Below are 16,512 nucleotides of genomic sequence, written 5' to 3' on the forward strand. Positions count from 1 at the left end.
GTGTGTACCTATGATGAAAATTACAGGCCTCTCTCGTCTTTTTAAGTGGGAGAATTTGCACAATTGGTGGCTGACTAAATGCTTTTTTACCCCACTGTAAGAGAGTCATATCACATACATTTCAGTCTCCCAGTATTCTATTGGCAAGACATCATTGGCCTGCACTGGCTGGTTTTGATATTACTGCATGTCGTAAGTTTCATATTACAATACGCAAGCTATTGAAGAGGATTGATTCAAGAATTTAGGCTATTTGTCTCTGAAATCCCAGACCTAGGGCAACATTGTTATTGTGGGAGTCAACCTGTCTGCCTAGGGAGAATCAGGACAGTAAATAAAAGGGTATGCCCTATCCTCTTTACAACTGTTGCTTTAGCCATACAATAACTATATTCTTGCTAATACAATGACCACAATTCGTCCTTGATTAACAAGATGCACAACATCAGAGGGTTTATGTTTGACCCACACGAACAGGATCAAAGATGTGACTAAAACAGGAAGCAACTTTGCCGCGATCAAAGATTATCTGTGATATTGACAAGATAGCCAAATGACCGCTCTAACAATGTAAATACATGTCCTCAATGATTTGAAGCCAGGCGAGATCAGATGGGACCATTCTAGCCAATGAGAGGGCAGATATGCGTGTGAACAACAGGCACAACTAACTTGCTTTTCTCCTAGTTGCCGCAATGCCACGTGCATCCACTTATATCAGTACATTTGTAACAACCTAAACATTACGAAACTTCTATTTGATCAAAAAAGCCTAACGTAATTCGACACTCTCTCATAGACCTCCATACAACAACAAAACATTAATCTCACGTGGACAGATTTTAACGAGAGTAAAACCTCTCGCATCGCCTCTTCCTCTCTAAGGAAACGCATAATTCTTCCGGTGTAGCGAACATTTATTTTCTATTGGTGAGTATTTGTACGAGAAACAAACTTTTCCTCTCATGGTTAATATCTTTACAATCAGTATTTGGTGGGTGATATCTAGTCGTCAAAAGTAGTACAGTAGCGTACATGATCTACTATCTAGCTAATTTTGCTAGCTAACGTTAGCTACTCAGGTGAAGAGAGTCCATTTCTGACCCAGAAAGGTATGCAACCTAGAGATTCACACGGTTATCAAAACATCACGCCAAGGTAAGCCTACATGAAACAAAACCCTTATTTAAGTGTTTAAATGAATGGTAGATAAACAATTGGAATCATTTCCTTGTTTGACTGCTAGGTTTTATGGGTATTATGACTTGTACTGTGATGATAATGTTGTGCAATTAAGGTATGTCTAAGTAAACACACTTCTACAGGGTTTTGGCTAAGGCAGAATTGTGTTTTTTCCACCAGCCTAGTATTTTGTTGGCTTTACTCTGTAGTATCTATCTTGCTAGCTCTTGACCATGACTCTCAGTTCAGTTCCATTACATTACACCTGAGCCATATATATACATACAGTGCCTTCAGAAAGTATTCATACCCCTTGATTTATTCCACATTTATTGTGTTACAGCATGAATTCAAAATACCAAAGTGAAAACATGTTTTTAGAAATGTTTGTAAATTTATTGAAAATTAACTTCAGAAATATCTCATTTACATAAGTATTCACACCCCTGAGTCAATAATTTGTAGAAGCAACTTTGGTGGTGATTACAGCTTTTTGGGTAAGTCTCTAAGAGCTTTGCATACCTGGATTGTATAATATGTGCCCATTATTCTTAAATACAATTTCAAGCTCTGTCAAGTTGATTGTTTATCATTGCTAGACAGCCATTTTCAAGTCTTGCCATAGATTTTCAAAACTAGGCCACTCAGGAACATTCAATGTTGTCTTGGTAAGCAACTCCAGTGTAGATTTGGCCTTGTGTTTTAGGTTATTGTCCCGCTGAAAGATACATTTGTCTCCTAATGTCTGTTGGGAAGCAGTCTGAACCAGGTTCTCCTCTAGGATTTTGCCTGTGCTTATAGCTGTATTCTGTTTATTTTTATCCTAAAAAAAACTCCCTAGTCCTTGCCGATGACAAGCATACCCATAACATGATGCAGCTACCACCATGCTTGAAAATATAAAGCTTGGTACTCAGTGATGTGTTGTGTTGGATTTGCCCCAAACATATAACACTTTCTATTCAGGACAAAAAGTATATTTCTTTGTCAAATTTTTTGCAGTATTACTTTAGTGCCTTGTTGCAAACAGGATGCATGTTTTGGTATATTTTATTCTGTACAGGCTTCCTTCTTTTCACTCTGTCATTTAGGTTAGTATTGTGGAGTAACTATAATGTTGTTGATCCATCCTCAGTTTTCCCATATCACAACCATTAAACTCTGTAGCTGTTTTAAATCACCTTTGGCCTCATGGTGAAATCCCTGAGCAGCTTCCTTCCGCTCCGGCAACTGAGTTAGGAAGGACGCCTGTATCTTTGTAGTGACTGGGTGTATTGATACACCATCCAAAGCCTAATTAATAACTTCACCATGCTTAAAGGGATATTCAGCATCTGCTTTTTTTATTTGTCCACATCTACCAATTGGTGCCCTTCTTTGCGAGGCATTGGAAAACCTTGCTGGTCTTTGTGGTTGAATCTGTGCTTGAAATTCATTACTAGATTGAGGGACCTTACAGATAACTGTGTGTGTGGGGTACATACATGGAATAGTTATTCAAAAATCATGTTAACTACTATTATTGAACACGGAATGAGTCCATGCAACTTATTATTTAATTTGTTAAGCACATTTCTACTCCTAAACGTATTAAGGCTTGCAATAACAAAGGGGTTGAATACTTATTAATAATTTAAAAAATATACTAAATTAATTCCACTTTGACATTATTGGGTATTGTGTGTAGATCAGTGACACAAAATCTTAATTTAATACATTTCAAATTTAGGCTGTAACACAACAAAATGTGGAAAAGGTAAAGGGGTGTGAATACTTTCTGAATGCTCCGCATTACACATAAGAAGAGTCATTAGACTAAGGTGTCTTCTGTAGGGGGTAGTTTTGTGAAGAGCTGTGACGCTCGGCCTGAACATCACTTATGGTATGGTTTTGGAAGCATAAGGACCTTATCTTTCATATCGGCGAGAAATAATTTCCCCCCCAAAAAAGGTTAAATTGATACACACCTTTTTATAGGGTTAGGGTTCCCCTCACTGCCATATTTCCATGTTACAGCGCTTGTTTACAGAAGACAGTCGACTACCTGTGCTAATTAGCTTACAGTAAGTGTGTATTTTGCATTTGTGAAATTATTTTGATGTGATATGAAAGTAAAGGTATTTATGTTTCTAGAACCGTACAGCAATTGAGAATCAATTCACATTTAGATGGAGTATTTGGCTGTTTTGGCTTCCAGAGCCAATTAGCACTTTAAATAACATGTAAGGTCCTTGGACTAAGGAGTAACGTTAGGCACCTTTAGTCCAATATTGGGCTACTGTCTTGCTAGCTATGCAACTTAGCTAGCTCGCTTGCTAGCTATTTACTCACCCATCGATTAGCTATGTAAAAATGCATGTTGTAACCAAATGCTCTCCTTTGCATGTTTTAACCAGCCTGTACCAGCCTATTTGTTTTACTTTGTGGTGTTGGATGGGATGATTGTCATAATGATTCCTGACCTGGTGTCTCTGCAAGATTGATGTTCATTCAAATCTAGTCTTTTTTTTCACAGAATGCAAATGAAGAGGAAGGTGTAGACATTAACCAATCGACAAGATTAAGATCAAACCTGGGAAAAAGCAACGCAATAAAACCAAGATGACTAGAAGTCATCGAGACCCCATCAAAACAGATTGTGAAACACAGTCAGATGATGTTGACTCCAATAGAGAAGATTCAGACATTAGCCAAGCCCCCTCTCTCAGCAGTAATGGGCTTACTTTCAACATCATCCAAATCAAAGAGGAGGCAACAGACTTTGAAGTGCATGAAACAAGTGAGGAACATAACGGAATCAGATCAAATGATCACTTAGATTCTAGAGCACTCCACCAGGATTCTGGAACCATCAAAACCAAGACTGAAACAGGTTCTGTTTACATTAGCCAAGGAACGGCAGAATTTAAGACTGAGCATGATTCTGAAATCAGAGTGGTTAAGACAGAAACTCTAGTTTATGCCCCCTCACACAGCTGCCCCCACTGCAGCTGCATGTTCCACACACCACAGCAGCTACTTGTCCACACCTGCCAGGTCGCGAATTCTGACAACATTGTGGATTTTTTGTTGAAGACCCCGTTTCATTCTTTGGAGTCCACAGAAAGGGTGCGAATTAAAACCGAGGGTCGACCTCTGCCTGAAATCAAGTACATAAGGAAGGATGACAAAGTAAGGAGGGCGTTCAATACCAACTGGTATAAAAAGTATCAATGGCTAACCGGGAGTCTTTCATCAAGCCGCTTGTATTGCTGGCCTTGTCTGCTCTTTGGAACGTTTGAGCCTTGGGCTAAAGGGGGGTTCAGTGATCTGAAGAACATTGACCGTTCAGCTAAACGGCATGACGAAAGCCGGGAGCATCTCAACTCCTACGCGAAACTCAAGCTTTTGGGACAACCGAGTCATCGTGCCAATCATTCACTCAATGAAGGCCTGCGTATTCAAGCTGCGCAACACAACGAGAAGGTCAGAAGAAACAGGGATGTTCTCAAACGCCTCATTGACAGCATTGCATACTTAGGCATGCAAGAGTTGGCTTTTAGGGGGCACGATGAGACAGAAAGTTCCGCTAACAAAGGCAACTACAGGGAATTGGCAGAGGTAATCGCACGGTATGATGCTTTACTCGCTCAGCATATGGAATCTTCAACTGTGTTCACTGGAATGTCAAGAACAATTCAGAACGACTTGATAACTGCTATCGCATCATCAATTAAAAGTGAGATTAAAAGCGAGGTTGACGCTGCTCCATTTTTCTCATGGCAAATGGATGAAACCACAGACCACTCGCAATTGTCTGTCATTGTCAGGTATGTGGATGATCGGGGGTGTGTACAGGAGCGTTTCTTGGGATACTTTGACGTGTCAGCTGGGCGAGATGCACAGTCTGTGTTTGATCTAGTGAATTCGGAGATGTCAGAGTTTAACTTTGTGGAGAAACTAGTCGCTCAAACATATGATGGCGCGGCTGTAATGGCTTCTGATTTAAATGGTCTGCAAGCAAAAGTAAGAGCTGTAGCTCCGAGCGCCACCTTTGTGCATTGCTATGCACATCCCCTCAACTCCATATTAAGCCAGAGCGTGAAGTCTATGCCCAAGACCAAGATTTTCTTTGCCACACTGGGTGGCTTCTCAACTTTTTTTTGTAAGTCCACCAATCGAGAGATGCTTCTAGAAAAGGCCGCTTGTGCAAGTTTGCCAAAAAACGCACCAACGTATTGGAATTTCACATCCAGAGTCGTTAACACCGTGGCAAAGAACTTTGAGCATCTGTTGGACACATTCACAAGTATCACAGAGCATCCTAACATGGATGATGAGACGATATTTGATGCAAATGGATTCAAGACACAGCTGGAAGATTTTCATTTTATTTTTTTGCTTCTCACTTTTGAATATATATTTGCTTACACAGATGTGGTTTTTGACAGTGTGCAACAGAATGCCATGGATGTAGAATTTTGTAAGAGGAGGATTGAGAATCTTCTACTCAAGATAGAGGAGCACAAATCTGAAGAATCATTTAGTGCTTTATGTCAGAAGGCTTTGAACATGACAGATGATCCAGAGTTGATGCACAGAAGGAAGCGGAGGCAGGGCACTCAGGATGTAATGCAGACTTACAAATCACTGTACGATTCAATCCATGACAACATCAAGACGCAAATAGCACAGAGGTTCCAAAGCCTGGACAGCAGGAGATACATGGAGTTGTTAGATGATGAGAAATTTGAGTCATTCCGGAGAGAATTCCCTACAAATGCAATGGAAAGCCTGTCCCAGAGCTATGGGCGTTTTTTCAACATGGAAAAACTGAAAAATGAGCTGCAAGTGTTCTACTGTGGTGAGGAGCTTCAAGGGAACAGTCGAAAACTGTGTGACAGAATCTTGCATTTCAAGGGGTGTGGATTGAATGAAGTGATGCCTGAGCTGTACCGGCTCATGTGCCTAGTTGCAACTATAGGGGCAACGTCAGCGGGCGTGGAGAGCAGATTCTCTCGTCTGAAGAGGCTGAAAAGCTACACTAGGAACACCATGGGACAAGAGCGACTCAGAAACCTGGCAATCCTATCCATAGAAAGGAGAATTCTTAAATCACTGCAGAAGAATCCTCACTGGTATGAGAGGGTCATTGACCAGTTTGCCAACCAGACTATGAGAAGAATGGACTTTATATTCAAGGTAACATATATGAATTCTAACATTTTAAAAAATATTTATAACATGTTAAAATTGTGCTATTTTTTAAATTGCATCTATATGTGTAATAGATTGTATATTTATGTAAATAGTATTTTTTAGGCCTAACTGTGTTTTGAATTGATTTTTTTCCAACAGTGATTGAGACTGGATGGTGGAAACTCCCAGAACTATTGAGAGGGAGTATAAGGTCCCATGATGTCTTAAAAGCAGCGTGTAGCTCCTGTTTGTAAGCATGTGCACATGTCCACAACCTCTCATTCTTCCTCTGGAAACCTCAACCCTTCTCATCCACTGCAGTCAGCGTTGACTAAAGCTATCCGTGTCATCGAAAGTTGTCCGTTTGTTTGACATCTGCTGCTGCTGCTAAAGAACAGTACAACTTAGACTATTTTGGTGAATGCCAGTTTTCCTTTTCCAGTTTATATGTCTTTTGGAGCCTGCACCCAAAGACTTGTTTGAACTGTTGAGTTGAGCATGCCAATTCTTGATTTAGTGTTGTATTTTGTAGTTATTATGGATCCCCATTAGCTGCTGCCAAGGCAGCAGCTACTCTTCCTGGGGTCCAGCAAAATTAAGGCAGTTATAAAAAAAATTGTAGTTGATTAACAAGGGAAAAGTGATGCACAGATGATGGTTTTATATGCCCGATTTACTGCCTGTTCATGACAAAAGTGACAATGATTACTGTTGATAAAGTATGTGAAAGAAGACACGTTTGTTGTTTGGTAATTTCACATTAGACATGACATTAAAATGAATAATACAGTAATCACTTCAACAGCTGTAGAACATCCTGTCATAGCTGATTTGTGTCAATCCATACACCATCAATGGCCTGCACTGGTTTTGATATTGCACCATGTCTCACTTGCTAATAATCATACACATTCATTCTATTGAAGATGATTGGGCCAAGCATGTAGGCTATGTTGTCATTCCCACATCTTGACAGTGATGGACTCTATACCAAGTAGGGTAGGGTTTCTATGCTCTATGCTATTTTCTCCATTCTAGCCATTCCAATGAGCCCATCCTCCCATAGCTCCTCCCACCAGCCTCCGCTGTAGTTTAGATATTGGCTACAATAACCATCATCTTGCTAATCCAATGGACACATTTAATCTTTGACAACAATATTACAGTAAGTACTGCTTTGATATAGCTATAAAATGAGAAGGGCGCAACTGCTACAAAACTGATACCAAGGATACACTACATGGCCAAAATTAGTGGATTCGGCTATTTCAGTCACACCCGTTGCTGACAGGTGTATAAAAAATCGAGCACACAGCCATGCAATCTCCATAAATAAACATTGGCAGTAGAATGGCCCGTACTGAAGAGCTCAGTGACTTTCAACGTGGCACCGTCATAGGATGCCACCTTTCCAACAAGTCAGTTCGTCAAATTTCTGCCCTGCTAGAGCTGCCCCGGTCAACTGTAACTGCTGTTATTGTGAAGTGGAAACGTCTAGGAGCAACAACGGCTCGGCCGCAAATGGTAGGCCACACAAGCTCACAGAACGGGACCGCCGAGTGCTGAAGAGTGTAGTGCGTAAAAATCGTCTGTCCTCGGTTGCAACACTCACTACCGAGTTCCAAACTGCCTCTGGAAGCAACGTCAGCACAATAACTGTTCGTCAGGAGCTTCATGAAATGGGTTTCAATGGCCAAGCAGCCGAACACAAGCCTAAGATCACTAATGCCAAGCGTCAGCTGGAGTGGGGTAAAGCTTGCCGCCATTGGACTCTGGAAATGCGTTCTCTGGAGTGATGAATCACACTTCACCATCTGGCAGTCTGACGGATGAATCTGGGTTTGGCTGATGCCAGAAGAACGCTACCTGCCCGAATGCATAGTGTCAATTGTAAAGTTTGGTGGAGGAGGAATAATGGTCTGGGGCTGTTCTCCTGGTTCGAGCTAGGCCCCTTAGTTCCAGTGAAGGGAAAGCTTAATGCTACAGCATACAATTACATTTACATTTTAGTCATTTAGCGGACGCTCTTATCCAGAGCGACTTACAGTTAATGAATACATATTTTTTTTATACTGGCCCCCCTGTGGGAACCGAACCCACAACCCTGGCGTTGCAAACGCCATGATCTATCAACTGAGCTACATCCCTGCCGGCCATTCCCTCCCCTACCCATCCTAAAGGTGTTCGATGGGGTTGAGGTCAGGGCTCTGTGCAGGCAAGTCAAGTTCTTCCACACCAATCTCAACAAATAATTTCTGTTTGGACCTCGCTTTGTGCACGGGGGCATTGTCATGCTGAAACAGGAAAGGGCCTTCCCCAAACTGGTGCCACAAAGTTAGAAGCACAGTTAGAAAGACGATTCTGTGCTTCTAACTTTGTGGCACCAGTTTGGGGAAGGCCCTTTCCTGTTTCAGCATGACAATGCCCCCGTGCACAAAGCGAGGTCCAAACAGAAATTATTTGTTGAGATTGGTGTGGAAGAACTTGACTTGCCTGCACAGAGCCCTGACCTCAACCCCATCGAACACCTTTAGGATGAATTGGAACGCAGACTGCGAGCCAGTCCTAATCGCCCAACACCAGTGCCCGACCTCACTAATGCTCTTGTGGCTGAATGGAAGCAAGTCCCCGCAGCAATGTTCCAACATCTAGTGGAATGCCTTCCCAGAAGAGTGGAGGCTGTTATAGCAGCAAAGGGGGAACCATTTATTTTCATATTTCCATTAGGGAACACCTACTCTGTGAAGTGTGTGTGTGTAATAACTCAATTCACCTTTGCAAAGGGTAAAGTCTACAAAATGCAGTCCACTCTGTTACATATTCTAGTTTTAGAAACAGAAAACTGTATGGAGATTAAATGTTTAATCGATTAGAACATTTGCAGAATGTCGGCCAAAATCCATCTCGTTCCATCTTCTCCTACTGCTGGCCACTGGGCTTCCTCTCTTCACCATATTTGGTAGTGAGTGGAAACGTCAAACGGATGCTTCACATTTATACATCCGGTAAAATATCTGGCTCATTGTTCTATCTGTGATTATAGTGTCTGTGACAGCATGGGCAGCGGCATTGAGGCAATCTCCATTTTGAAGTAGTCAATTTTCTTCTTCACAATTGGCTGATCCCTCCTGATGGCCTGGTTGGACATGACTCCCAACAGGGTCTCCAGGAGGGATCCGCCAATGAGGTTCTAAGTCCCACCCAGTTGGCTACATTAAAATGGTGGAATCCCTCAATCGTGCTGCCCATGCTAATACGGCCTTTTGGCCACTAGAGGCCTCTATCATTCTCTATGGCTGATACTTTTTTTTAGCAAGAATGAATATTTCTTTAAGAATCCACATCGATCAATCGTTCAACAGTCGCTAAATCTTTGCACAGGATCCAGGGACATTTGCCTGATTGGTCAGGTTTCATTACATAAACAATACCGGAAATGCAGCGTCTTTCTGGTCAAAGATGGTGGATAAATTAAGATGTCCCACTCAGGCCGTTGATCATTGAAATAAAATGGACAGTTCCGGTCTGCTTACCGTTGTGGCTCTCCAATGCAGCAGGGTCTGGTCTGCTTAGTTCATTGACTGTATATGAACCAGAAAAATTAGGGAGTGGGATGTCTCGCTTCCTCTTCCGTCTGTTTCCGGTGACAACAATCTGAAATAAGGTAGCTAGCTAAGCGAAGCTATTTTAAAAACTTTGCTAGCTTGCTTTTTTAAATATATTTTTTATCCGTGAGCATTTATACGAGAAACACAACTTTTCCTCTCGTGGTTGTCTTCATAATCAAGATAGCTACATTTGGTGGGTGACAATCATACAAAGTAGCAAGGTAACGTTAGCTAACAGACACGTTTAGCTATCTTGCTACGACTATGCAAGCTTATATACCAACGACGACGTAAATATCTAGCTAGGTTGATTGTAACCAAAAGCTTTACTCTGCATGCTATCAGGATGTCCAGTTGACCGTGGTAATGATGGTAATGAACGGCTAAGAAGTAATAGGCTATTGAGAGTGTTACTAAACCAGACTTCAGCATAGACTGTTGGCTAATGCAGAATTGGTGTTTCTTACTTTTTACATGTTGGATGTGTTATTATGATCCCTGATAGTTCTCTGTAAGGGTGATGTTCAATCAAACCTGGTCTTTTCTCCACAGAATGTAAAGGAATGGGAAGGTGTTGACTTAACCAGAGACACTCTAGTCAACAAGATGAAGAACAAATCTGTGAAAAAGCAACACAACAAAATCAAAAGGGCTAAACACCATCGAGACCCCATCAAAACAGAGTGTGAAACACAGTCAGATGATGTTAACTGCAAAAGAGAAGAACCAGACATTAGCCAAGCTCCCTCTCACAACACTAAAGGGGTTACTTCCAACTCCATCCAAATCAAAGAGGAACCAACAGACTTTGAAGTGCAGAGTCATCGCTTCGATTCTAGAGCACTCCACAAGGATTCTGGAACCGTCATAACCAAGACTGAAACCGATTCCGTTTACATTAGCCAAGGAACAGTAGAGATAAAAACAGAGTATGATTCTGATTCTGAAATACATAAGGTGGTGGTTAAGAGAGAAACTCAAGTGTGTTTCATGAAGGAGGAGAATGTGGGTGAAGAAAATCCAGATGAGGACACAGATGAGGACACCGAAGACAGAAGGGATACAGACCGCAACAGAGGTATGCATACATACCCACCCTTAAAATCAGTGTCATCTTAAAAGTTTGCATGAATATTTGATATTGACAGACTAGGCTAAATGGCTATTTGATATTGACTTTGAATTGAAGATTCATCATGAATATATAGGACTACTCTCGTTTACTATTGCAATTATGTTGTATTCATCACATACACAGTTTACAGCAGGTATAAAAGGTGCTGTGAAATGCTTACGTGCTAGCTCCCTCAACTATGCAGTACATCAGTCAATAGCAATAATAACAATAAAAGGAGTCAAGTCAATAACAACTCCTCTTATTATAACCATCTGTTATTCTCCCTTTTTCTTTTTCTACCCCTTCTTCCACCACTCTCTTTCCCTCTACATCAGTCTCTTCTCCTCAGTTCTTTCCTTGCCCATACTGCACCATCTCCTTCACCGACCATTCCTTCCTGGAGAAGCACATCAAGTGGAACCACCAGAAGGAGTATCTGGCCATGTTGAGAAACAGTTTTTCAAAGAGCAGTGGAACAGAGACTGTACCAACACACAGCTGCCTCCACTGTAGCCTCATGTTCCAAACCCCACGGCTGCTTAGCATCCACACTCGCCAGATCCACCCTTCAGCCATTCCCCGGAAACCTGTCCGTCCCCACAGGGTTTCGAGGAAACTCTACACCTGCCCACAGTGTGCCCGCAGATTCAGGTACCTGGGCAGTCTGCAAAACCATTGCGAGCTTTCACACAAAATGGCTGTTGTTAGCACCAATGGACACCTCAGTTGTGCTGATTGTGGGAAGAGCTTCAAGAATTGTTGGGGACAGGGACCTCACCAGTGTCACGAACCAGAGGGCACTGAACCTCAGGACATTAAGCCTGTGGTCTGTCTGGAAGTCGGCTTCCATTGCTCAGAGTGTGGCAAGATCCTCTGTAGTCCTCAGAGCCTGAACATTCACATGCGAATTCACACCGGAGAGAAGCCTTATGCCTGCAAAGAGTGTGGCAAAAGATTTGCGGAGAGCGGCAGTTTACGCAAACACCTGCTGATACACTCGGGGGTGAAGGCGTTCAAATGCCAGGAATGTGGGAAGGATTTTGCCCGTATGAAGGGTCTCAGGAGTCACATGACAACTCACTCTGGCAAAAAGCAGTACTCCTGCTCCCAATGTGACCGGCAGTTTGGATACAAGTCTAGTCTGACCATTCACCTACGCTCTCACACAGGGGAGAAACCCTTTCACTGCACAGTGTGCGGTAAAGACTTCTCTATCAAGAGAAACCTGAGGCTTCACCTAAAGATCCACAACAATGAGAAAGGCCACCAGTGTGGGGAGTGCGGCCTGAAGGTCATAGACATTGGAGCGTTGAAGACACACATGCGCTCACACACCGGCGAGAGGCCTTACCACTGCACAGTGTGCAGCAAGCAGTTCATTCGACTGGAACACCTGAAGAACCACCAACGCACTCACACAGGTGAGAGACCATACGTCTGTTCGGAGTGCAGCAAGAGCTTTGCTCAGTCTGGAGATCTCACAAAACACATACGCACCCACACTGGAGAGAAGCCGTATGAATGTTCTGTCTGCCACGGATGCTATACCTCTTCAGGGGATCTGGGCAAACACATGAGGATCCACAATGGCTCACGGCCCTTTCCCTGCAAGCAGTGTGACAAGAGCTTCCGCTTGGTCGGCCACCTTAAAACTCACATGAGGACCCACACTGGGGAGAGACCATACTCCTGCCCCCGCTGCCTCCGGACCTTCGCTCGCACCCACCACCTCTCCGTTCACCTGGCTCAGTGTCGCTGATTGATGATAACGATTTGCATTTATGTAGCACCTTTCTAAAAACGCAGTGCTTTACGCTTTATGGGGGTAACTCATTCTTTCCACTACTCCCAATGTGTAGCACTGACCTGGGGGGGGCAGCCATATTGCACCAGAACACTGAGGTGGGGGGAAGGCATTTGGCTGACCATTACAGCGGACAAACAAGATGATGTAGGAAGCGTCAATTCAAAGGTCTAAGAGCTCCAGACATTGACACTCCAGCTAGATTTTGGGCAGAGTTTTTAGTTTGCATGCAGTTTCAAATTTGTTTTCTGGACATTAAAGGGATAGTTCACTGCAAAATATGAATTAATATCATTTCCCACTTACCATGGCTGTAGGTGAAGATGATTCACCAATTCATCAAAACGTCCAAAGTGGATTATAGCTCAATAAAGTGACTTAAATGTAATGTAGACATCTATCATGTTAAGTACTATTTTGAGTGAATTATCTCTTTGATGTTTTGTACTGTATCTAAAATCATGACACTATTTTACTGAATGTATGATGGCAACAATTTTTTCTTATGAAGGTGAGCAGATTGGGTCTCTGCAGTACATACAACATGAAACCAATACTCTTTATACAGCCTATGTACTGTATCTACAGTGAGGGGAAAAAAGTATTTGATCCCCTGCTGATTTTGTACGTTTGCCCACTGACAAAGAAATGATCAGTCTATAATTTTGATGGTAGGTTTATTTGAACAGTGAGAGACAGAATAACAACAAAAAAATCCTAAAAAAAACACATGTAAAAAATGTTATAAATTAATTTGCATTTTAATGAGGGAAATAAGTATTTGACCCCCTCTCAATCAGAAAGATTTCTGGCTACCAGGTGTCTTTTATACAGGTAATGAGCTGAGATTAGGAGCACACTCTTAAAGGGAGTGCTCCTAATCTCAGTTTATTACCTGTATAAAAGACACCTGTTCACAGAAGCAATCAATCAATCAGATTCCAAACTCTCCACCATGGCCAAGACCAAAGAGCTCTCCAAGGATGTCAAGGACAAGATTGTAGACCTACACTAGGCTGGAATGGGCTACAAGATCATCGCCAAGCAGCTTGGTGAGAAAGTGACAACAGTTGGTGCAATTATTTGCAAATGGAAGAAACACAAAATAACTGTCAATCTCCCTTGGCCTGGGGCTCCGTGCAAGATCTCACCTCGTGGAGTTGCAATGATCATGAGAAAGGTGAGGAATCAGCCCAGAACTACACGGGAGGATCTTGTCAATGATCTCAAGGCAGCTGGGACCATAGTCACCAAGAAAACAATTGGTAACACACTACGCCGTGAAGGACTGAAATCCTGCAGCGCCCGCAAGGTCCCCCTGCTCAAGAAAGCACATATACAGGCCCGTCTGAAGTTTGCCAATGAACATCTGAATGATTCAGAGCAGAACTGGGTGAAAGTGTTGTGGTCAGATGAGATCAAAATCGAGCTCTTTGGCATCAACTCAACTCACCGTGTTTGGAGTAGGATGAATGCTGCCTATGACCCCAAGAACACCATCCCCACCGTCAAACATGGTGGTGGAAACATTGTGCTTTGGGGGTGTTTTTCTGCTAAGGGGACAGGACAACTTCACCGCATCAAAGGGATGAGAGCGTCTGCTAAATGACGTAAATGGAAATGGAAATGGATGATGGACAGGGCCATGTACCGTCAAATCTTGGGTGAGAACCTCCTTCCCTCAGCCAGGGCATTGAAAATGGGTCGTGGATGGGTATTCCAGCATGACAATGACCCAAAACACACGCCAAGGCAACAAAGGAGTGGCTCAAGAAGAAGCACATTAAGGTCCTGGAGTGGCCTAGCCAGTCTCCAGACCTTAATCCCATAGAAAATCTGTGGAGGGAGCTGAAGGTTTGAGTTGCCAAACGTCAGCCTCGAAACCTTAATGACTTGGAGAAGATCTGCAAAGAGGAGTGGGACAAAATCCCTCCTGAGATGTGTGCAAACCTGATGGCCAACTACAAGAAACGTCTGACCTCTGTGATTGCCAACAAGGGTTTTGCCACCAAGTACTAAGTCATGTTTTGCAGAGTGGTCAAATACTTATTTCCCTCATTAAAATGCAAATCAATTGCTAACATTTTTTACATGCGTTTTTCTGGATTTTTTTGTTGTTATTCTGTCTCTCACTGTTCAAATAAAACTACCATTAAAATTATAGACTGATCATGTCTTTGTCAGTGGGCAAACGTACAAAATCAGCAGGGTATCAAATACTTTTTCCCTCACCGTATAAGCTACTTTAACTGATAGTGTTATCTTGGTGTGTGTGATAAATAGTAGTGTCATCTTGGTGTGTGTGATAACTGATTAATTACAACATTGTATATATTCTAAATGATTAGGCAACTGTTATTATAAGAATGTGTCAATGACTTGATATCTACTAAGTCATTACATTGTCTAATAAATATAAACAACAATGTTAAGGCTGTTTAAGCAAACCTTGCACAATGTAATAAATTATTTCAAACAATTGTATGTTGATATATTATTTTATTAGGTAGATGTTTTCTGTTTTGAAGCTTACAATTTCTGTACAATTTAGGCCTAATAGATGCTAGGAATTAATATAGCATGTACAGTGCCTTCAGAAAGTATTCATACACCTTGACTTATTCCACATTTTGTGTTACAGCCTGAATTCAAAATGGATTAAATGTATTTTTTTCTCACCCATCCACACACAATACCCCATAGCGAAAACATGTTTTTAGAACTTTTAGCAAATTTGTTGAAAATGAAATGCAGAAATATCTCATTTACTTAAGTATTCACACCACTGAGTCAATACTTTGTAGAAGCACCTTTGGTAGCGATTACAACTGTGATTCTTTCTGGTTAAGTCTCTAAGAGCTTTCGACACCTGGATTGTGCAACATTTGCCCCAGCTCTGTCAAATTGGTTGTTGATCATTGCTAGACAACCATAGATTAAAGTAAATTTAAGTGAAAACTGTAACGCGGCCACTCAGGAACATTCACTGTCTTCTTGGTAAGCAACTCCGGTGAAGATTTGGCCTTGTGTTTTAGGTTATTGTCCTACTGAAAGGTGAATTAATCTCCCAATGTCTGGTGGAAAGCAGACTGAACCAGGCATTCCTCTAGGGTTTTGCCTGTGCTTAGCTCCATTCCCTTTCTTTTTTATCCTGAAAAACTCCCCAGTCCTTAACGATTACAAGCATACCCATAACATGATGCGGCCACCACTATGTTTGAAAATATGGAGCGTGGTGCTCAGGAATGTGTTGTATTGGATTTGCCCCAAACATAATGCTTTGTATTCAGGACAAAATGTTAATTGCTTTGCCACATTTTTTACAGTATTACTTTATTGCCTTGTTGCAAACAGGATGCATGTTTTGGATTATTTTTATTCTGTACAGGCTTCCTTCTTTTCACTCTGTCAATAAGGTTAGTACTGTAGAGTAACTACAATGTTGTTGATCCATCCTCCATTTCTCCTATCACAGCCATTAAACTCTGTAACTGTTTTAAAGTCACCATTGGCCTCATGGTGAAATCCCTGAGCAGTTTCCTTCCTCTCCGGCAACTGAGTTAGGAAAGATGCCTGTATCTTTGTAGTGACTGGGTGTATTGATACACCATCCAAATTGTAAT

General features: G+C 42.0%; 2 protein-coding genes across 7 annotated transcripts in view; one reads left to right on the forward strand and one right to left on the reverse strand.

Annotated features, from left to right (window-relative positions):
* LOC311139364 (sperm acrosome membrane-associated protein 6-like) overlaps positions 1–16,512 on the reverse strand; it is a gene marked incomplete at its 5' end in the record, with an annotated part of 1,014,348 nt that overhangs the window by 268,311 nt on the left and 729,525 nt on the right. The gene's annotated exons all lie outside the window — the stretch shown is intronic.
* LOC311139862 (uncharacterized protein) lies at positions 697–14,719 on the forward strand. Of its 6 annotated transcripts, XR_014614109.1 has the most exons (4): positions 697–930; positions 3,199–3,245; positions 3,698–6,363; positions 6,520–7,133. XR_014614109.1 is itself a non-coding variant. In XM_084174842.1 (3 exons), the coding sequence occupies exons 2-3, from the start codon at positions 10,575–10,577 to the stop codon at positions 12,842–12,844; spliced, it is 1,896 nt and encodes a 631-aa protein (XP_084030968.1). In that variant the 5' UTR covers positions 697–930; positions 10,521–10,574; the 3' UTR covers positions 12,845–14,719. The 6 variants fall into 6 exon arrangements, 3 of the variants coding, with proteins under 3 accessions (XP_084030968.1, XP_084030970.1, XP_084030969.1); XR_014614108.1 differs by lacking the exon at positions 3,199–3,245 and having other exon boundaries at positions 697–1,158; XR_014614110.1 differs by lacking the exon at positions 3,199–3,245.

This window comes from Coregonus lavaretus (assembly GCF_964263955.1).
Source record: "Coregonus lavaretus genome assembly, chromosome: 13".
Classification (NCBI taxonomy): Eukaryota; Metazoa; Chordata; class Actinopteri; order Salmoniformes; family Salmonidae; genus Coregonus; species Coregonus lavaretus.

Coding starts and splice junctions, on each gene's coding strand:
- LOC311139862 (XM_084174842.1), top strand. CDS start 10,575: ATGAAGAACAAATCTGTGAAAAAGCAACACAACAAAATCAAAAGGGCT. Junction 11,047..11,420: donor GGATACAGACCGCAACAGAG/GTATGCATACAT, acceptor CCTCTACATCAG/TCTCTTCTCCTCAGTTCTTT.